General features: G+C 39.2%; 1 protein-coding gene across 1 annotated transcript; it reads right to left on the reverse strand.

The window, feature by feature from the left end:
- Positions 1–76: 76 nt before the first annotated feature.
- Positions 77–18,680, reverse strand: LOC138185523 (LHFPL tetraspan subfamily member 2a protein). Its single transcript, XM_069124535.1, has 5 exons — positions 18,479–18,680; positions 1,538–1,714; positions 1,028–1,303; positions 830–943; positions 77–521 (listed from the first exon to the last, which is right to left on the reverse strand). The coding sequence occupies exons 2-5, from the start codon at positions 1,662–1,664 to the stop codon at positions 379–381; spliced, it is 660 nt and encodes a 219-aa protein (XP_068980636.1). The 5' UTR covers positions 1,665–1,714; positions 18,479–18,680; the 3' UTR covers positions 77–378.
- Between the last annotated feature and the right edge of the window lie 2,942 nt (positions 18,681–21,622).

A 21,622-nucleotide genomic window follows, 5' to 3' on the forward strand; every position in this document is an offset into this window, starting at 1 on the left:
ATTATTCTTCTCTTATATCTTATTTCTTACGAATATCTGTTTCATATACATTTACTTGTATACAAATCATCTGTAGTAAGCTGAACCGTACTTCTCTTAAAACAATCATAATGCTATAGAGATGAAAATCTGGGGAAAAATTGGCACAGAACAGATTCATTTCTGTGATAAGTACATATATATTCGATGCAGCAAGAGTTCAACGACCCCCTAACAATGATCACTGACCTTGAACTTGATTTGGTCCCACGATAAATTCCCTTCTATTCTCTTGTCGCATTTGCCAACATTTGGTTTACTTTATCATTGCTCTTTCGGCAAAGATAATATGAATATTCCCAAAATATCAACGACGTACATTCCCCAGTTTTTCTAGTTTCACGCGAGGCAGATCAATGTTTTGCCCTCGTTCATTTTGTCCTGAACTTTATCACTGGCTGTGGACTTTTCTGCTTGGCCGCTTATTACCGCACAAACAAACGTCAATCCAACCCCTATCACGGCGCTATAGAAAGCCCAACCTGGAACATAAAACGTTCTTTACCCTTTTGCTTGACAATAAATTAATTAAGCAATGAAAATAGAAGACGTCCCCTATTCTGTTCTATTCGTCTCATTTTATCTCTTAATTTATGTTACTCTTATATGTTATTGTTATTTTCATGTTAAATTTCTTAATGTTGCTTAGTGTGGGCAACAATTACAAAGGTAAAATCCATGAATCTTTTTAAGTCGAGTTCTATGCAAAGGATTTAATCTACAGCATCTTGATTGCCCGCATAACTGTCAAAGTGTCTTGGGAATGTAAAGGATTGTACACTTTTACTACCTAGAGAGCATTCAGCGAGATAGAAAGCGTTCGCTTCCGGTCCACAGATCCTTTGAACCCTTTCTGCGCCCCAGCCGGCGGGATACAAAATCATCCCCAGTAAATAAAATATTCCTGTTGGCAAGAAGCGAAGTAGCATTAGAAACATAGAGACTTACAAGCTGTTTGCAAAATTGAAGTGTCATGTTGAAATATTACCAGCAATAACCTGCGCAACACCAGCCAGGTTGAAGATGCTCTTTCTGCCGATGCTTTGCATGCAGCAGCCAACCAAAGCTGCCACCACTGTCATCGACATAATCGCCAAACCAAGAGACAGGAAGAAGTAAGAAGCTTTCCAGCAGTCTGGAAATACGCTGGAATCTGTGGCGAAGCCGTCCAAGTTGAAATTTGCGCAGTGAGTCTTCTTCCCGTGTAGCCTGATGCAACGATTAAAAATTCCGACTGTTGGCGCGTAAAACTCTGTCCCATTCTCTAACGATCAAAAGAAAAAAAAGGAAAAAAACTTCGTCTAATATAGTTCTCTGTTTAGGAACGAACGAATGATGGATAAATTGTACAAGGAATATCAACGAGAAGGTGATGGGGTCTCATCGAAGTAGACAAGAGTCATTAATATTCCAAGCAACGTTAAGAACTTCGTTGAATATATCCCACCCTTCCACCGCATACTAACGACGTACGGATTAAATAAGAGAAAATAGTTACTCGTGTCTTTTATCTGAGGTCCGATGAGCCATTTTGGAGTGATGAGCCCCGATAAAACTGCCATTAACGCCACCAGGGACAGGAGCGTCCACAGCAAACTACGACTAGTGACTATCACATAGCACATGCTGCCGTTCAATTGTGGATCTATGCCATCCTTCAAGCTCTAATCTCCTCCTGCAACATTTTTCCCTCTTAGAATTATACCGACCCATGAAGAAAGGCAATATTTATTAAAAGAACCAATTCATGGCAAGACATAACGACATAAGTTTCTACCGCTTCAGCTATCGATCTTCAACATCACGGTTCAGAATTAAAATACATCCTGCTAAATACAACGTCAGAATTTTGAGCGCCTGTGTATTTACAGCGACTGCCATTCTTCATAGTTGGACAGTATCAATCATTAAGTGATCCCATAGGTAATGCGGCTCTTCTCAGAGTCAAAGCACTGGAAATAGTTATACTACCAAAGTTTTATACAAATTAGGATAGGAAGCTTAATAGAAAAAAATGAAGAATTATAAAGAAATAAGGAGATTCGTCGCTGATCAATTTCTAACAGGTAATTTTTCATTTTTATCTACCATCCGCATATCAACGACCGCGTTACTTGCGTGACGATCCAACACTGTGAGCGCACTTGGTGCAAATTGGATCAAAATCGATCATCTTATAAGGCAAGTTTGAAAACATAATTCGTGGACACCCTTATCGCGATTCAGTCGGCATCAGGGGTCAACGATTCGGCGATCAGGCCCAGAGACTTTCGGGCAACTGTGCAAGAATAAATGCCACTCACATATATTTCGGGGAAACGTTACGTATGGCCCTTTTCCCGCGAACCAAAGAACAGGCCGGCATTAAAAGTGAAGAGTCGTAAGCTCAGCCATACGCATCTTTTTCTCGTTTCTTTTCTCTCGCGTTACCGGTTCCGATTTTTTATTCTGATTTCGTGAGAATCGTAAAGCCGTGCCCGCCCAACAAAGCATCCTTTTCTTCCGACCCCTCGTAAAACGACGAGCATGTTTGCGCGCTGATTCGAATCGACTTCGATCGGAGAAAAGGGCAAGAAGAGGTTTCTTCGAGCTGCCACGGGATCGTTATATTGGAATTCTCGGTTTGTTTCAGTTTGACGGCCGCTTGACAACTCTTCCGGCACATCCTATTTCGAATGTTTCTCGTTGGATCTGTCATTAGAAAAAAGAAATCTTTGGAATAAAACTGTCAGGAAATAGTTTGTAAGATTTAAAACTGGTAATTTCAACTTCGAAGACCGAGAAGATTTACGTAAGACACTGTATGATTGATTATGGCCAATAAGAAACACTAATTGAAAATGTATGAAAATGATCGTATGGAACAAAATTACGTTAAAATTGTGCTACTTGCCAAAGTATGGTATTAAAACCACATCATAAAATCAGTAGGGAATTATCGAATCGCTTATCGAGCAATCCAATATTACGAAGAAAAATTTTCATGGTAAAGGGCGAAGCAATTTTTCTTCACTGTATGAATACATTTGAATTTGTTTGAAAATCTGATTCTACTCGACAAAGGCTTTTCATGTTTTAATGTGACCAAGAACCAAGGCTAGAAAGATCGATCGGAAACCTGCCCCTCCCTCAGAACTGACCTATTTTGCTTTCTAACTTTAGATCGACCTAAGTTTGGGACCTGTGGATGATTTAGTGGGCGGTGGCCCTTCGTTGTTGAACGTATGCTGTTCTCCGCGACCCCTGAGATTTTTGATCCCCTTTAAACCCGCAAACTTAATCGCTTTCATTCCTCAGCGCCAGATGAGCGATTCTCTTTGATGTAGCCGCAACGTGGCGAATCCGTAGGCCACGATGCGACGTGTTCTTTGTATGGAAAAAGATCTCTTGGTGGTTGACTCCATTCTCTAGGTTATTCTTTTATTCGTGCGTCGGAAGACACAGGATTTTGAGAAGCGAGCAACAACGCGCATACATAATTCGAAAACCATATAAGGAGAGAATTCTAGGACTCAGTAGCGACGTAATGAATTTTTATGATCTTTTTCTTCTACGAGTAAAGATACGATTTGTCGTGATTCGCGATCTTCGCATCGAAAGATAGAATAAATAACACAGATTTTTCTGTCGTAAACATTAAAACAGGTGATATTTATACATCTACATTGATAGAATAACAGTTTGAAGAGGACAAATAGTGAAAGGAAAGAGACGCCGAGTAATAATTGCGTTGCGTCGCCCTGTGGAGTAACGTGGGGAAGCAGCGATGTTTAATTAAATTCGTTTCACGCTGTACATCTGCCAGTTTTATTTTTATCATTTCTTGCGCGCGACCTCCTCTAAAAGCACTCAAGAGGCCGGGTTTACTTAGGATCGCCCCTTAATCGCTGTTTGTATTTATACTGTCTTCGAGTTTCGCGTCGGATTTAATGAATCCCTAACACCGGAAACACGTTGATTCACCGCGGCATAGAAACTCGTGACCTCACGGAGCAGCGGGATTGCTCCAACTTGTTTCAACATCGAACATCTGCCGTAGTTGTAAAAAACATGTGGCATTAATACAACCTCTCCTTCTTTCGTTATTAGGTATCTGCTGTTATGATGTTGAAAATGTTTAGCATCCGCCACGTGACATTAATAAACCGCGGTTTGGCTTGCAGCCATTCGAAGTTCGGAGAAGGACGGACGAGATAAGACCGATCAGAGCTTGCATGTAGACCGCCAGTCGTTCGACGGACAACTTCTCTTATTTTTTATTTCTTTTTTTCCACTTTAATCGTTGCGTTCATTGTTGTGGGTTGCCACGCCTTTAGCGAATGCAGTAGGGCTCCATTGTCCCGACGTGAGTCCCCTTTGCTGAATTAATTTTCGATGTTTAATTCGTTGGAAAGGATCAGGCTAAAGTATTGGGCCTGTAAACTAGATGGAACGAAATTCTAGTCGATCGACCGGCCACATTTCTGATCGAATTATAACACGTTCGCTAACCAGGCACACGTGCTTCACAATTAATTTACATTTAGTTGTATGCTTCAACTTGATCTCACATAGCTATGTACGATGTATGGTATTTCAATTTAGTTGATATACAAGATGAACAAGAAGTTGACGTACCAGAAGTTAACGTAAAATACATAAAGATACGTGTTACGTAAGTTTTACAAACGAGTTGTAACGTGAACCTTTCGAACACGTTGGTAGACCCAAGGAAAAATTACGAAATGTCGAATATCGAGAAGAATTATCAAATATATTATACAAAAGTACAAGAAACGAAACATGATCTATAGTGGACATTTGCTTCAATCGTCTGTGATCGCGAACGTGTTAAAATTCTATAGAATTACCAGGGGAAACAGCGTTAGAAGTCTCAGTTCAATTTCAGTTTACTCAGGTAAAGCAAAGTGATGAATTAGTAGAGATGAATAAGATTTCCGCAACATTGGTGAGCTTCTTCCTCGCCTCGCGCATCGCGGAATGCGATATCTTTCCTTTTCTCTCTGCTCGTGGCCCTGGACGAGAGGCTCCGACCATTAGTCATCCAGCAATGGGTCCTCTGTCCGGCAGCTCGTTATCAGAAAGGCGTAAGTCGACGGCCAGTGCGAACTTAACACTCGTAAATTCAAATCACACGTTTCCGGCCCATGGACGTTGCTTTACGAGCATTCTTTATCCACGAGAAACCGGCGGAATCAATAATCTTCTATTTTTAAAAATATCCTTGTAAGAAATACGAATCTTTCCTATCTTCTAGTTTCTCGCGTGTAATCATAAATTGTGAACTTGTCGTAAACATTTTCCATCGCCAAACATTACTCGCTGTTTTATAGTTTACCATATGAAATCCATTGAGAGATTAGCACGTTAACAACTTCTGCGAAATCTGAAACAATCGAACGTTCGATTACAGAAACACGAGACACCTACACGTTGCATAATCCAGCGACGACGTAGACCATCTGCAAGGCAGCTGTTGGACAGGTGCTCCCTTACTTCTCCACTCTCTTGTTTTCGTCCCCTCTTTCCATCGACAGATCCTCCCAGGCTCACCTTCTTCTTCTCCCTCTTCTTCGTTCTCTTCTTCTGCTCCCTCTCGTTTCATCTTTTTCTTTTACCTGCCTCCTCCTGGCATGCACACTGTCGATTTTATCCAACAGTAATTTATCGTGATTTCAGGCGATCGCGTTCGATTAAATATTTTGGAGAAACGATTCCGCGAAGCCTCGCTGTAATTTCTCCAAAAATCGTATTCCGGATATTCTGACATCGTTTACGTTCACGATTCAACAATTTGTTCGCTTCGAACAGAACGTAAAATGGAGTATCGATTTTTGTCCATCGAAGAGATGTTTTATTCATTCTTGAAGATTCAGTGGAATGTGCCATAAGATAAATTGCATATGTTCATGCAAGGTTATATTTTTGTGAACACAACCAGAGAAATGGAACTTACGCGGAGATTGTTTCGATATATGCAATACACATAGAACGAAGAACCGATTATGTGTCCTGAGCAAAATTGAACACACTCCCTTTAAAACAGAACAATTTTTTTTAAACTGGCCCAGACGACTTTACTTTTTTTTTTTTGAGAAGTTAGAAGGTTTAGTTTACTAGATGATGTGGAAAAACAGTTGTAGTAAAAGTGTAATTGGTCGGAATCTCGAAGAAAGAAGTAAAGGTCACTTTTACCATTTTCCGAAGAACGCACTTTGTAGATTCGTTTCAGTCACATACATGCTGAATCGGTTGATATGGACGAATATAAGAATCTGTACATAGATTTTAGGTCGCCGAAAATCGCGAAGGCTGTGATTAAATTTTCATTCTGGGCCCTGATAAAAACGTTGTAAAAAGCGACGTTTGCTTTTCCCTTCGCGATTTCGATCAACTGCAATTTTTCCAGAAATTTGCTTGCGCTCTATCTAGTAAACTATTGCTTCCAATTTCAAACGAGAAAAATAAAATCAAGTCGTTTGGTGGAATTGTAAAAAGGTAATTCTGTCTTAAGGAGTATACGTTCACGTTTGCTCATTACCGTACACTGTACATGTTTCGCGCGTTCCCTCTTCCATTTCGTCGATTTTTAATTCAAGGTTTCGTCGATAGCGGATTGCCAAGCTGAATTCCCTTTTGTTCACGGGCAGATTTACAGTTCCGTAGAACGATTTGCGTTCCTGGAACAGCCACGCCTATTACCATGAATCTCTTTCGAAAAGGCTACGGCATTCCACGTCCGATGTATCCTTTATAAAAAAAATAAAAAGGGGGAAAAAAGTACGAAGTGTTGCCTGTATTGTAACGTTCTCATCGGTATTCTTCCACTATTCGACTAAATTAATCGTCATTAATCTTGAAACCACTGTCCTCCCTTTCTCATTTACTTCTATTGATTTCAATTCGATTACATCGAACCAAAAGAATCGTTGCATAATTCACACGCTGGCCATTCACGCGTGCTATGGTTACCGGATGTTCGAGCAGTTCGTTTTGCCGAATGTGAAGGGTTAGAGATCAATGATCGACGCGTATCAGAACGATCAACAGGAAGTACACGGAGTCGGCGATATTACTTCCGAGGCGAAATCCTATTTACGACGGCACCGCGATAACAGTTCGATGCTAGGCGCCTTTCCAGTGGAACGACCGCCAGGATAATTAAGGTACCACGAGCAAGACGACCAACTTAACGGTGATTTCAAGCGCATCTAGCTAGGCCCGGCAATTAAGATAATCGCCGATCGCGCGCTCCGACTACGCGTCTCTCTGGTCACGCTGTCCTCTTCGTGGATATCGATACCTGGAATTCTTTTGGAACTTGTATTCCACTCGATTTTTCATCGATGTCGTCGTCGTCTGTCGCGGTTGGTGGAAACACAGGTAGATTTGAAATTAATCCAGTGACATGGCCAAACGTGTGCAAGACGAATAGAATACAAGTGAAACATGGTTAGCTCTATGACAAGATACCACCGTATTGGCAAAGTTTGAAAGACGTTTGAGAATGTGTATAAAAATTAGAAGATATTTATGAAGCACATGTGCTTCACAGAGTTTATAACACAAAATATTTAGATAATCAGCTATTTCTTAGATTAAGACGCTCCAATGTAAATTCACAGAAACAAAATATACATATCTAAGCAGGAATTTCGAACTTCGCATCAAAGTCTCAACAAATTCAGTTTAAATTCCAATGTTAATGTAACGCTTCGTATTCCATTTCTTTCTTACTCTCATCGTACGATTTTACAAACATTAATATAGTATATAAATATAATACACGCGTAACTAACGATATTTGATACGTTTCACGTTCGCGATCAAACAAATTCTCGTTTCTCTAAACTATCCAAAACTTATCAACCGCTGAAAGATCCAAGATACCAATCGTATACATATTTCTACCGAAAAGCTTCGTTTGATTTTCTGTTTCCCTTTCGATCGAGTTTCCATTAACTTGCTGCTCGCAACACGCGGAAGGTTCGCTTAGAATGTTGGTAACACGTCCAGTAAAAGATGTTAGAATAAAGATGCTGCTCATGCGTCTATTTTTCTCGCGGCTGACGCTTTTCATTCCCTCTCGCACCCAGTTCCCATCTTTCCTGCCCTTCCTTCTTCCCTCCACTCTTCCCATTTGTTCCTGCTAGCCCCGGCTGGTTCGAGACCAGCATAGCCAGTCGCTGTGTCATCGAGCCTCGATACATCATAAATATAAATTGATTTCTGGATACGTGTTGGTACTGTTGGTACAAATGGGACTGCGTGCAAGCCGCACACGCGTTCGCGAAAGTCGTTGGCATACACGCGCGGGCTATAGCTACGTTTCGGAATCTTAATGCGCCACGAAGGAACACGAACGCCAAAAATGACGAATGACTTGTCACAACGAATTTCGCAACGTCCGATTTACCGTTTTTTATTATTATTCGTCACATTTTATCGATCTACTCCTTCTTGTGATTTTTCTTCTTTTCTTTTTTCTATTATTATTTTTCCAAGGACAACGTATTTAGTATAGAGAGGCTAGATTTTCATTTTCGAGCGATTTTTTTCCTGCACGTTGTTACAGCGTGAATACGCCGTGCAGGAACAGGAAACGATGCGCACGTGGAGACAAAATAAATGGACCTCGTCGTTATTAACGTATGTGACAGTCGTGTATCGAATGTATAGGTCGTGTAAATCCTAAGACGTCCACAGGCTTGCGTTGAAACGCAAAGTGGTCGTTTCCAGTACCTCCCACGGAGTATAATCAAATAACAAGAGCACACAGCTCGTCGCATCTTTGTAACGACGAATCATCTCACGCAAGTTGATATTTGTTTCTTGAAAATTGAATGTTAATCGCGTGCTTGTAGGATAAAATTAAGGAATTAATAAAAAGCATGATCGCTGTCTTTCGTATTATACGAGCATACTGAGACGGCAGTCGGCGCGCGTTAATTTTTATCTACCGTAAGTAAGTTCGTGAATTTCTCCGTATAATCTAATGAACTGCTGAAACTGGCGGCAAAATTCCCTCTGAGTAATATAATTTATTAAATTGCAATAGGCGCGCAATAATCACAGCTTGCCTCGGTGGAAGTCGCAAGTGGGCATTTCCTGAAGATCGCGATAAACCCGTCTGCGCAAAGTGCTATGAACTCGGGGAACTCTAGATAAATCTAAACGAATCGCGTGATAAACCTCACTGTGTGCATCGAAATATTTAAAAACCGACAGATACTTTAAATTCTTCTCTCCTTTCTTCTTCTTTTCTTTTTTTTTTTCATTGTTTTTTCTTATGGAGGAATGCATATATAGTATATATATATAAACGAGGAGTAGGAAACTGTCGGAAGGAAACGCAAGTTCTGTCCCCAAGGTATCTTTCTGTGGACCTTCGTATAGCTTCTGATTCCCTGGAAACGCATTAACGAGCGATTACGAATCCATTCCAGATCGTTGAGATTGCCACGGGGGCTCGTTTTCTCGGTAGAAGCCGCCAACAACGCTGCTTGCATCAGAGCAGCCGGTTGGAAGATTAGAATGCACCGTGCATTCGCTTTTCGAACGACTTGCACGCGCGTTGCCATCACCACGAACAGAGCCACGAGCAGAGTCCTCGACGAGCCTCAGGATCACTCTCGGTTTCTTGTTGTTCGAACAACGTTCTGGATGAGAGCTTCGAACAAATTCAAATATTCCTATCGCCAGAGTCTTTCAAAAAGAGATTTCTCAACGAAAAAACGTATAATTCAGGGACCGGACTTAAATTCACGAAACTCGAATCTTCGACTTCAGGTCTGGAAACTATGGACACCTGGACTTTGATCTTTATACACAGTTCTTACGTTTGTACATTGTTCTTTTAATCGTTGTTTTAAAGCGAATTTTCATCGAAAGGCCATACGAATAACGTACCGATCTATCAAGCCTATCTGTTTGGTTCATCCAATGGAGCTACTTATAACAGCGATCTAATTGTTGTAGCGTACATCAGCCTGCTTTGTCGGGTAGAATATATAGAGATTAATGATCTTTTAATAGTTAACCCTTAACTCTTTATAATTTTGAAGCAGATATAAGAGCTACATAGTAACTAGCCTGTGATATTTATGCATCGACAGAGAATCGAAAGCCGCATGGTACGATAAAAACAAGTAGAATATCCAAGTTACAGATGAAACGAATTTCTCTTTTGATTCTGTTTGTTTAACACTAACCTTACCAGGTCCGGTCAAATAACCGGTTTCAAAATTTAATTTAAAATTGGTCACTCGTTGTTGTTTCTTTCGTTCGTTTAACTCTATATAAATTCTCATATTAAGAAAAATTGAGAAATTGATTAATCAGATAAGTAAAAATACGAATTCCCATAAAGAGTCTGGTAACGACGACTCGGCCACTTTGGAACAGGAATGTATATTGACTTTCTTTTTCCTGAATTTATCATTAGAAAGCAACTTGAGCAAACTCTATTGGAAATTTTTGCAAGTATATCAAGAAAATTCGCCAGTGACCGAAGGTTAACGATAAACGTCGGTATTATCAACCAGACGACTGATTTATCGTGTTAGTCAATTAGCGACCTAATTGACGTATCGTCACGAGCGTTAATTAAGAATTATCATGAAAATCCATTTGCGTGTGACCCAGTTTAAGACCGAGAACGACAACGCGTTATCTGCCGACAGAAATCGGGGTACTCCCCTTTGTTCGTGCAGCTCCTCCTCGGACACGAGTCGCCCGCATTCCTCTGGTAGGTACGTACCAGGAAAAAAAGCGGCCGGAGCCCTCCTCTTGGAGGGAAAAAAAAAGAAAAAGAAGGAAGAAAGAAAAGGTGAATTTACAGGCAAGCGTGGCCGTAATGTAGTCAAGCCTGCCAGTTCAAAGCGAGCTCGCGTACGAAGACGCGATTCGATTCACGCTTTGAAGCGTGTACTTACAAAGAGCTGCAGGATGTTGCGCCGCTTGCAATTATTTTCTGTCTCTCGTTACTCTATTTTCAACCTTATTACTCTATTTTAAAGCCGCTATAAGATTTCTTAACGTACTGGTGGCGACGATCAGCGATGTGTCTACCGATCCCTCGAACGATCTGACTTTTCATAAATTTCTCAATTATTCGAATAAAATCCACCTAACGCTAGAATTACATAGCCAGAAACGAACGTCGTATTTTCATAGATATTATCGAATTATAGATTGCTTTGAAGCATTTCGTTTGAATATTTCGTACGATTTTACTATCTGCTGTACTATTCCGCGCATTTTATGGATCAAGCGTTGCAAAGGCCGAAGATATCCAAAGAGCTAGGAACGCGACGACGAAATCCGACGACTGTTGGCTGTTATCTGTTTTTGGTTCGCTCGCTTGTTAAGTAAATCGGAAACGGGGATGAGAAAATATTTAAGACTCAATGAAATAGAAAGACAGCTGTCTCAGCTCGTGTGTCGCGCATCCATGCTTATACGTGTACTTAACTCAAATTCATTCAAGCAGAGTGATATCATCTTCATTGGAGAAACCTCAGCTGATGTGTCGTGCGTCTCTGTATTTATACGTGTAATTTAAAACCATTGAGATGTAGCCATGTTTGGTATCTCATTGGTATATCATCGAAGAAGCTGTCAGCAACGCGAACCTACGTATATATCAATCCATAAAATTCTTACGAAAAATTACGATTCCTCGTTCGAATCGTTTCAATATCGCTACTGTTAAATTCAATATATAGCTTCTAGTATTTCTAAAAACGCTACGTACCTTGAATTCGAGTTAAATACCGGTGCACGCTCGATCAAGTCTACACAGTGTTCCAAGTTTAGACGGCTGAAGAAAATGATATTATACAGGGTGGTTGGTAACTGGTGGTACAAGCGGAAAGGGGGTGATTCTACGCGAAAAAAGAAGTCGCAAATATAGAATAAACATATTTTTTTAATTTTTTTTTTTTTAATTTTTCCATCGAGACAACGATCTACAGTGAGATCCGTTATAACGTACTGCACGCGTACCGAGCGAAAATTCAAAGTCGATTTTCTCGAAAACAAAGCCTCAAACGAAAAATGTTTATTCTATATTTTCGACTTCTTTTTTCGCGTGGAATCACCCCCTTTCCGCTTGTACCACCAGTTACCAACCATCCTGTATAAACGTAAGTGTTGTATTAGATTGTGCGAAATGTTTCTTTCGTTTTATAAGGAAATAATAGACGCACAATGTTTTCTATTTTATATTAGTTTATTGAATTATGCACGAACATAATAATAGAAATAGAACGAAATGGATCATACTGGCTAATTCAATAAAATAATATAAAACAGAAATTGTTGTTCATCTGTTATCATCTTATGAAAGGAAAGAAACTTTTCGGACAACCCAATATTGTAATGTACAAACTCTCAGTAAAAATGTTATAGCAGAAATATGAAACCTGAAAGCAATAGACGAACATTATCACGAAAGGCGAATTGGTCGGAGAGGGCGCGTTATTATTTGGTCCGCGAGATCGCCAGATCTTGCAACATTACGGATTTTTATCCGCAGGGAACAGTGAAAGCGATTGTGTATCGTACAAGAGTCGATTGGCGACAAGAACTAATAGAAAGGATTGATGGCGCATTCGTTGATCTAAAACAAGATAAGCATGAAATTTGGAGAGCGACAAACTCAATTTCCGTACGATGCGAAGCTTACAAGCTCGAAAAGGGGGATGGCATTTTGAAATGGACGCATAAATCAACTTTCTTTTCGGTGTAATAAGACGTTTGAGGGCATATGTTCACGTTTCATCTTTTTCTTCTTTCTACTCGTGCAACGTGTTTTGGTGAAGCTTGATCGTTTGAACTTGCTACACTCTATATACAGGGTGTCTCGTTTTGATCGATATCTTGCGAACTATACATCATTCGGAAAAGTGTTTCAAAGTGAAATTTATTTTGTTTCGAGGAAAAGTTTTCCGCCACGATGAGAAATCTTATCTAGGTGAACGTGTTTTGAGGACCTCGAAACAACCTTTGTTTCTTCAAATGGAACTATACATATTTTTATATACCACTCGATGTATCTTCTAATTTTTTCTACAAAAAAGTATCAAGGTACTTGGAACATGGTTAGTTCGGAAGATATTCTGTCTTTAATCTTGTAAAACTTATCGTATGAAAGACGAGGAAAGATAACGTAGTGTTTTTATATTCATGTTCTTTGCTTGTCTTTCGTACACTCGATTCGATAGAATTCACATTCAGCTATCTTTTAGATTAGGCGTTTTCAGATACAGATATTTCAATACCTTTTTGTAGAGAATTAAGAACTGCATCGTATAAAAAGAGAACGTATAGTTCCATTTAAGAAAACTACAGATCACCTTGAAATCTCTACAAAGATCAAATTTGTGACCATCGCAAGATGTTTTTTCCGAAACGAAATAAGTTCTATTTCAAAACTCTTTTGAGAATAATCTTCCTCGTGTCGATTAAAATGAGACACCCTCTGTAAACCTAAAATTACAAGTCGGTCGCTTTAATCGTTTCGTTATTAAATCATTATACCGTGTGGCACTGCTGAAAACGTTGCACTGGTCGTTCGTCTCTCAAGTCGCGAATACCATCAGTTTGATTGGGAGGCGCGTGAAATGCAATTTGCAAACGAGCCGTATATTTAACCACACGTATACGAAGATACACGATTGATGACCAGAGTACATATTTTCTTCCTATATATATATATCGATGACGCATCTCTGTGTACTCACAGAAGCCGGTTCGAATAAACGCGCGAGCACGTACACTCGAGTGTGTATCAACGTTGAGACTGTTGAGACACGCGTGTCCACGCTTGCCAGGGTAATATCGAAATACTATCGCTTCCCACGCGAGAAGGAGCCTCGATTCTGTCTAAACGGCGTCCATGCGTCCGCCTGTATTCACGTGCGTGCGTAAAAGCTGCCTTATTGGGAAGCTTTAATGGCTAGACCACGGCCAAGAGTACGTCGAGCATACTTTATGCCATCGACCATATTTGTCCTACGATTCATATCGTGACAGCGAAAACGGATTCGATAACGAGTCCCTTTCGTGAGCTTTCGCAACAGCTCTCGCGATCGTTCTAACGGTTCGATATTGTTTCGTGCTCTTAATGGTACAGAAGATTATGCAGCATGCTCTCATCGAGAATTAGCTTCCAGAGGAATTTCTATCGTCGTTATCCTCTATTGCAGCGTCTCATTTTGCGAAATTCTGATGTTAGTTCGTTGCCACTGGACAGTTAGGTTGTCCGAAAAGTGTCTTTCTTTCGCAAACGTGTTTTTTACAACGGTGCACCTTCGTACAAACGTGAAATCAAGTCTGTGAAATAAGTCGCGGTGTTCATCTGAACAGAGCTAGATGGATCGTACGTAATTCGACAAAGTAATATAAAACAAAAAACGTTGTGCGTCTATTATTTCCTCATGAAACGAAAGAAACTTTTTGGACATCCTAATAAAATGGTAATTAAATTGACGCATATGGAATATCGTTTGTTCCGAGTTTCAAGCTGATACCAGTTAACGAAGTTTATCCCGTCGCGGAAGATTATTAGGACCGTATTAAGGAAGCAGACATTTATTACAAATTGTATCGAGTTGTATTAATCGAGGAGTATTTTTAATGGGGAAGAATTTAGTCGGAAAGCTTGCACGAGGAAAAATTCCTGTCACACTTTTTCACATCGGGGCGTCTCGCTTTGCAAAGAAATTCCCATGTTAATAATAATTTCAATTTTTTGATAACAGGCAACGACTACTAGGGTTTGGTGCACGTATAATATCATTCGTTTCTTCTTAGAGATAACTTCGTTTAGAGAGCTTGCAGCTAAGAATTCCAGCATTTTGCACGTTTACGAATTCGACGATCTAGCGAATCGAATGGCAAAGACTGTATCTTTGTGAGAACATGTCCCTGTCTCGGAGGAGGCGTTATTACATCGTAGAAATACCTCTGCGGACTGTTTCGTTCAGCACGTAATAACTGTCATAGCCGATTGCAGTACAGTATGGTCGAGAGACACGGTCCTCGTGGTCCAGAATCCCCGTGGTTTACCAGATCGTAACCAGATCTTTGAATTTCGAAGTTTACTATTACGATGGCACGCCGTCAGCAAAGACGTTCGCTAAGATCTTCGTGATACTTTTCTTCTTTCGATAAGCATAAACGTGGAGCATATGGTAATCTTTTTTGAAAAGGTGAATCTATCGAAACAACGAATATTTGGACCGAAGAAACCATAATTTGAAAGCGAGACCTTCGACGCTTTTCGTCCCTCGATAAGCAAATCGTAATTTTGTAAAAAATTAGAGTATCGAATGGAAAAAAATTTGAAACTAGGAAACTACAATTTTATAAGCAAACAAAGGCATCGAGACACCGAAGATTTAAAAGCAAGAGGCTGGAATTTTTGCCGGAAAGACGGCGGTATCGAGCCAAGAAGGGTCCGACGCGAAGAAACTACACTTTAACGAAAAAGATTACACAGGTTTCTGTGCGGTATTTGACACTACTGTTACGCGAAACATCCTCGCTATCTCGTTTCACTGACAGTCGAACGCACCGTCCAACTGCTTACGAAGTAATTTAACCGTTCCGCTATGGTGATTTAAAAAAATTGAACTTGAGAAACAGGGGGACGCAGCCGCAGACGGGCAAAAAACGAATGACCGAGGCGATTAATTAATCGTTGTCCTGTCGCTTTCGTTTAAGCGTAATTCGTCTCAATTTAACGGTCTGCTGTTCCTCAAAATAAATTCATTAAGAAAAACGACAATCGAACGACTACACGCTGAATACGTAATTTGGAAAATTAAAAGCGCCTTTGGATCGTGATCTTTTTCTTTTTTCTTCTTTTCTGTGAAATTGCGATCAGGATAATGATTTCGTCGCGTCGTGAAGCTGTTGCATGCGATAGAGCAAAAAGAAAAAAACGGGAGGGAAGAGCCGAAACCACCCTACGATGCATAATTCATGGTGGTAGGTCTGGCTTTATGGCACACCCTAATGCCTGATGATGTAAACAGTCGTAAATTAATGCAATTGGCCAGAGCTGGTTCACGTGTGTGGTAGAAAGAGAGAAATGAAAGGATAGATACATTAAGATCGCGTTCGGTGAACTTCGCGCTTCCACACTTGGCAAATTCAAAGATTGTACAGCTTCCACGTGCCTGCACCGCTCTCTGCGCTCTATCCTCCGCTTCCGGTACGTAATTGGTCCCATTAAAGAGACGCAACGACTCGTTAAAGAAAACATTAGCGACAAGTAACAGAATATTGTTGAAATTGTTTATGTCATTTGAATATTTTAATTTCCGAGGGCTATACTTATTTTAATCGAACCCTTCAGAAACCACATCGATCAGGAAAGTACAGGGAAATGATGTTACAAACACTGTTTCTTATTTTTAATTCACGTTTGATTTTACTATTTACTTGTGGCATTTTCAGACTTATGGAACTTGTGGAATTAAAGTTATTGGTTTCTTGAGAATCGAATATCGATCGTGTATTTATGTAATGAAATTAAGGAAATGATCAGAAACGTATAGAAAAGCGATGTTACGAACGCTCTGCTTTTTAAATTTACGCCAGAATTCACTATTACTTGTGTCATTGTCTCATTGTTTCTTGAGAGTCGAATATCAATCGAGTATTTACATAACGAAATTAAATAAGCGATAAGAAGCAGAGCCGATCAATTTATCTTCCGAGAGGCTCGATTGTAAGACCGTTTGACTGTCTAAGGTATAAGTCAAAGAAAAAGGTAGATTACTCATCCACGACCCTATTATCTACAAAACCTGCAGAACAACCTCAAGACACGTAGCAGTCTTAGACACAGTCCACGCAAATCGCATTCGAACACATCTTCTAAGAGTCATCCGTATCGTCGATAGTGTTCGGACTGTATTTCAATATCTTATCTTGTATTTGTTATTTATCACGACGTAACATCAAGGACCCGAATTTACCGAGTTACAAGTTCAAAAAATGTATTATATTTTATCATATCGTGAATTTATTAAGGGGAGGCTGAGGTTAATTCGTACAAAAATAAGGCATGTTTTTGTGAATTATTTCTGACGACACAGTTAAAATCTCTTTATTAAAACCAATAGTACATTAAAGTATGACATTCGAAGAATATTGTATAAAATTTTCACGGAGAAATATTAAAAAATACGGCAATGGCAGCAATTACTCGGACGTGCCTCGGAAAAAAGTAGAATTGCTCGTAACTTGGTGCTGGATCATCTGAAATCAAAAAATCAAAGTTCATTCGTTAGGTAACAGTTTTCCCCAGGTAACGCTGGGAGGGTTTTCCGAAATTTCAATTTTTCACTTTTTTGGAACACTTTGAAGGGAAAATTAACCGCAAATTTTCGCAAAATTGGCTAATTTATCCCTTCAAAGTGTTCCAAAAAAGTGAAAAATTGAAATTTCGAAAAACCCTCCTAGCGTTACCTGGGAAACACTGTTATCTAACGAATGAACTTTGATTTTTTGATTTCAGATGATCCAGCACCAAGTTATCAGGGACACCGCAATTCTACCTTTTTTCCGAGACACGTCTGAATAATTGCTGCCATTGCCGTATTTTGTAATATTTCTCCGTAAAAATTTTATACAATATTCTTCGAATGTCATACTTTAATGTACTATTGGTTTTAATAAAGAGATTTTAACTGTGTCGTCACAAATAATTCACAAAGACATGCCTTATTTTGTATAAATTAACCTTAGCCTCTTCTTAATCGCGAGGATTCAATTTAAGAACCAAACCGAGATTTCCAATTCCTATACAGCCAGGTTACAGTCAGATTATGCGAGTCAAAGAATCAAACTTGTTCGAAAGATTATTAAGTCCTTATTACAATTTCATTTTATTATTATTATCAATTTTGATATAAGAAGATGTATATACTTCACTTATGCCGGTTCTAGTATCAATTTTGACTATGAAACAAGTATGTACACATATATAAATATATAAATACCAGTTTCCTATCGTTTTCCTATGGAAGAAAGTGTTTCAACAGTTTCATATCGTATCGTATAACAAATTAAAGTAACGATCGTATTAAACGAAATCTCGTGTGAAAATAGTTAAAGCATTTCCAAGTTGGCTGAGGGGCTGTACCAATTGTTTCGCGTCCAAAGCAAAGTCAATTGCATTTGGCTTTAAGGGATCGCGTGTCATTCGAGATCCGACTATCAATGGGTCCGTTTTGCATCGCAAAGGACTCGCTCGTTCTATTGTTCGTCTCTCTCGATAATTCAGCTCCAACAGAGTGTAAAAGGAATAAATATTCAATTACCGGACACGTATCATCCACTTTTGTCCTCGGCTATGTAAAGTCGCCTGAATTTCAATGAAACGAAAATCCAAACAAATAAATCTCACGGCAATTTCACTCACCTCCGATCCGTTTCCTGCCCAACGTAAAGCTTGATAATGACGAACGTTCGCACTTGGTTACTAGAGGAAATAGTTATTAGTCAGTGGCTATTCGTGGTCGAGAACGGAACTGTCAAGCGGCCGTTTCTCCTGTCAAAGGCCTCGCGTAGTCGACGCTTTTTTCCTGGACACGGAGCTGCGCGGTCAAAGCGCCGAGCTGAACTGAACCCGAGGCGGCTCGCGATCGCCGCTATAACGCGTGGCGATCGTGAACGCAGACCTGTTTGTTGGTGGGACGCGGGGCCTCCTCGTGTTATTTACTTTATTACGCTACTCGTTGCGAGGTTCGGGGAAATATACCGTCGAAAGGGAGTGAAATTCTAGCGGATTTTCTACGATCCGTAGTTCTTGTATCTACGGCGAACAGGCTCGTGATAAGAATGAACAGATTCTCTGAATCTTTAGGTAATAACACTTTGATTTTAAAGCATCTTTGAATCTTCCTAGTCGGAAGCTAAACTCGCTTGATTTACGTTAGTGAAGACGATATTATAAAAACGATATAGATTTCCTATGGATCTTTGAAATCCAAGTGTCTTGATATTCGCCAACGATATAATTATGCAAATTTAATTACTTGCATCGCACGATAGATAAAAAAAAGTAGGACAATTCGATAAGCAATTGTAATTAACGAGGACTGTTAATGACAAAAGAGCACTTCTCGTGATTAATATCCTGTGCATATTTCGAAACGAGTACAAGACATTATCAGCCTTTTAACGAAAGCCTGGCGTTTACGAACCTAATCACATAAAATCGTGATACAGGCCATTAAGCATGATGTCAGTGCAGCTTTCCATAGTTTCCATTACATCGCGCTACCAGAAATCGCTCGATACTTTCGTCCACGAGGCTTTTCATCGTTTTCCATCCACCGAGGGTGTCGTCCTGGCATCCTTTCGGCGTCCGATTACAACCACCATGGGGTGGATGGTTTATGAGAGGGTATTCTATAGCCTTATGGGGCTTAAAGGCGCCAGCATTTATGGATTTACCGCCTGGTGTAATGTTTCGTCGTTTCGTCGTCCGGAGAATAATAAACAAAACACTTAACCATAGCGTGATATTTTATGGTTAAATATTGAGACAAAATGCTTCGATAGACGAAATACACTGTACGATGACATATGATCCACTCTGTGTTGATCGTAATATCGTTTTAGCTATAGAAAGTAATCCAGCGCCTTTGAATAATTTTCTAAATTTAAATATCGTTTCGCTCTATATGTTTTAGGATTTTACCATATCGATCTTAATATTTCTAAAACGCGGTGTAAACTTAATTTTGAAACGCGTCAACAAATAATTTTTCTTGTTCGATTAATAGTAAGAAAACTGTGCTTGGTCGAAGAGCAAAATTGATTAATAAATGACAAATTTATTTACAAAAAGACACTGAATTAATTTCTACGTTTAGCTTCGCAACTATTGAAACTATATATTATTTGTTGTACCACAGACGTACGTTTGTTAAGCTTCCAAAAAATTCGACGTTCACTTGCTGGTGGCTTTGACAGCAGTTGCTTTTAACCTGGCTAATAAAAATTGTGTTAAGAATTCTACGAAATAAAGTCATGGTAGATAAGAGGAGCAAATACACCGCTTCTGCTCGAGATAAAGCGTCGTCGATTGCAGGTAAATATTTCAATATTTATATTTATCTTTAGCAAATATATCGTTACATGGTTACATTAATAGGCGACACAACAAGGAATTTGCATGAAAATTTTGTGAGCGAATTTTTAAAACACGCGCACGAGTATAACGTACATCCCTTGCCTAGAATTATAGTAAGCGTTTCCTTAAAGTTCGCTAACTTAATCATAGTTTCTTAATAAGATCAAGTGCATCTTTTAACAATAAATTATCTTGAAAACAGCAGAATCTTGCGGATTTTCGTGTCTCCAATAGTTTATCGGCAACATCCGAAAAGTAATCGCCTCTAAATTCGAATCAAAATCCGAATAGCTGTAAATCTACATGGTAATTTGAATATTTTAAGACTCGAGGACGACGGATCGCCAATTTTTCATGTAACTTACCCAAATAGAAAACTCGTGACGCCAATGAAAATTGAAAGCAAAGATAAGTATCTTCTAAAAGGAAGTTTTCTTCGTAATATAATTAAATAATCTACGGATAATTATGCAAATTAATAATTTTGTAAATGTAACTGTAAAAGAACGAAATTTAAACAACCATCTACTAAATATTATAGCAAATATTCTGCTTTGGATATTTCATATATTTTTACATACTATGCACATTCCGTGCAGTTTGGCATTTTTGAATCTCTCGTAGACGCATAAAAATCCGCAGTTCAGAAATTGAAATAAGCGCACGTCCTTGAATTCATTTTTACTTTGTTACACGCCGTGAAGTATCCATCTGCTTATTAGATGCACTGAATTCTACGATGCAGAAATACAATACTATTACAGTATTGAAGTAAACCAAATAATTATTCGCTTACATTTTACGTATCACGTTTACGTTGGTCAAAGAAATGATCGAACATTTTCATAGATTGCCAAATTGCAATATAAATGCGTTCGGCGTTATGCAAATTGCGGAAATGGTGACAAATATCGGATGCGTGCAAGATTTGAATTTAGACATGAACCCAAACACGCAAGAAAATTATCATTTGCTTTGCACGCCTGGAGGAAGGCAAGTATTAGGTCGTCCGAAAAGTCTCTTTCGTTTTATAAGGAAATAATAGACGCACATGTTTTCTGTTTTATATTAATTTATTGAATTATGCACGAACATAATATTAGAAATATGATGAAATGGATCATACGTAATTAAATAAAATAACGTAAAACAGAAATTGTTATTCATTTTATTACCATCTTATAAAACGAAAGAAACTTTTCGGACGACCTAATAATTTATAAAGTGACGTGTCCTGAATTCACTCTGACAGATAATCGTGTTTAGTTTGAAATATTTGTCACTGAGGCTGTGCAAAATAAGTGATAATGGCATGAGGAAAATTGCGCACGAATTACGATATCGTGACCCACCGAATAATCCCAAATTAATTATTCTAAATCTGGCAAATAATCATATAACGAAAGATGGTGCAGGCGATCTGGG

The sequence above is a fragment of the Bombus flavifrons genome, chromosome 12, assembly GCF_040668555.2.
Source record: "Bombus flavifrons isolate JBK064 chromosome 12, iyBomFlav1_principal, whole genome shotgun sequence".
Taxonomy (NCBI): domain Eukaryota; kingdom Metazoa; phylum Arthropoda; class Insecta; order Hymenoptera; family Apidae; genus Bombus; species Bombus flavifrons.

Bases quoted from the DNA above. Each gene is read 5' to 3' on its own strand.
- LOC138185523 (XM_069124535.1), bottom strand. From the start codon at position 1,664: ATGTGCTATGTGATAGTCACTAGTCGTAGTTTGCTGTGGACGCTCCTG. The intron at 944-1,027 runs GTAATATTTCAA...TCTTGCCAACAG, and splicing joins TGTTGCGCAGGTTATTGCTG to GAATATTTTATTTACTGGGG. The intron at 522-829 runs GTAGTAAAAGTG...TTTATGTTCCAG, and splicing joins TCTCGCTGAATGCTCTCTAG to GTTGGGCTTTCTATAGCGCC.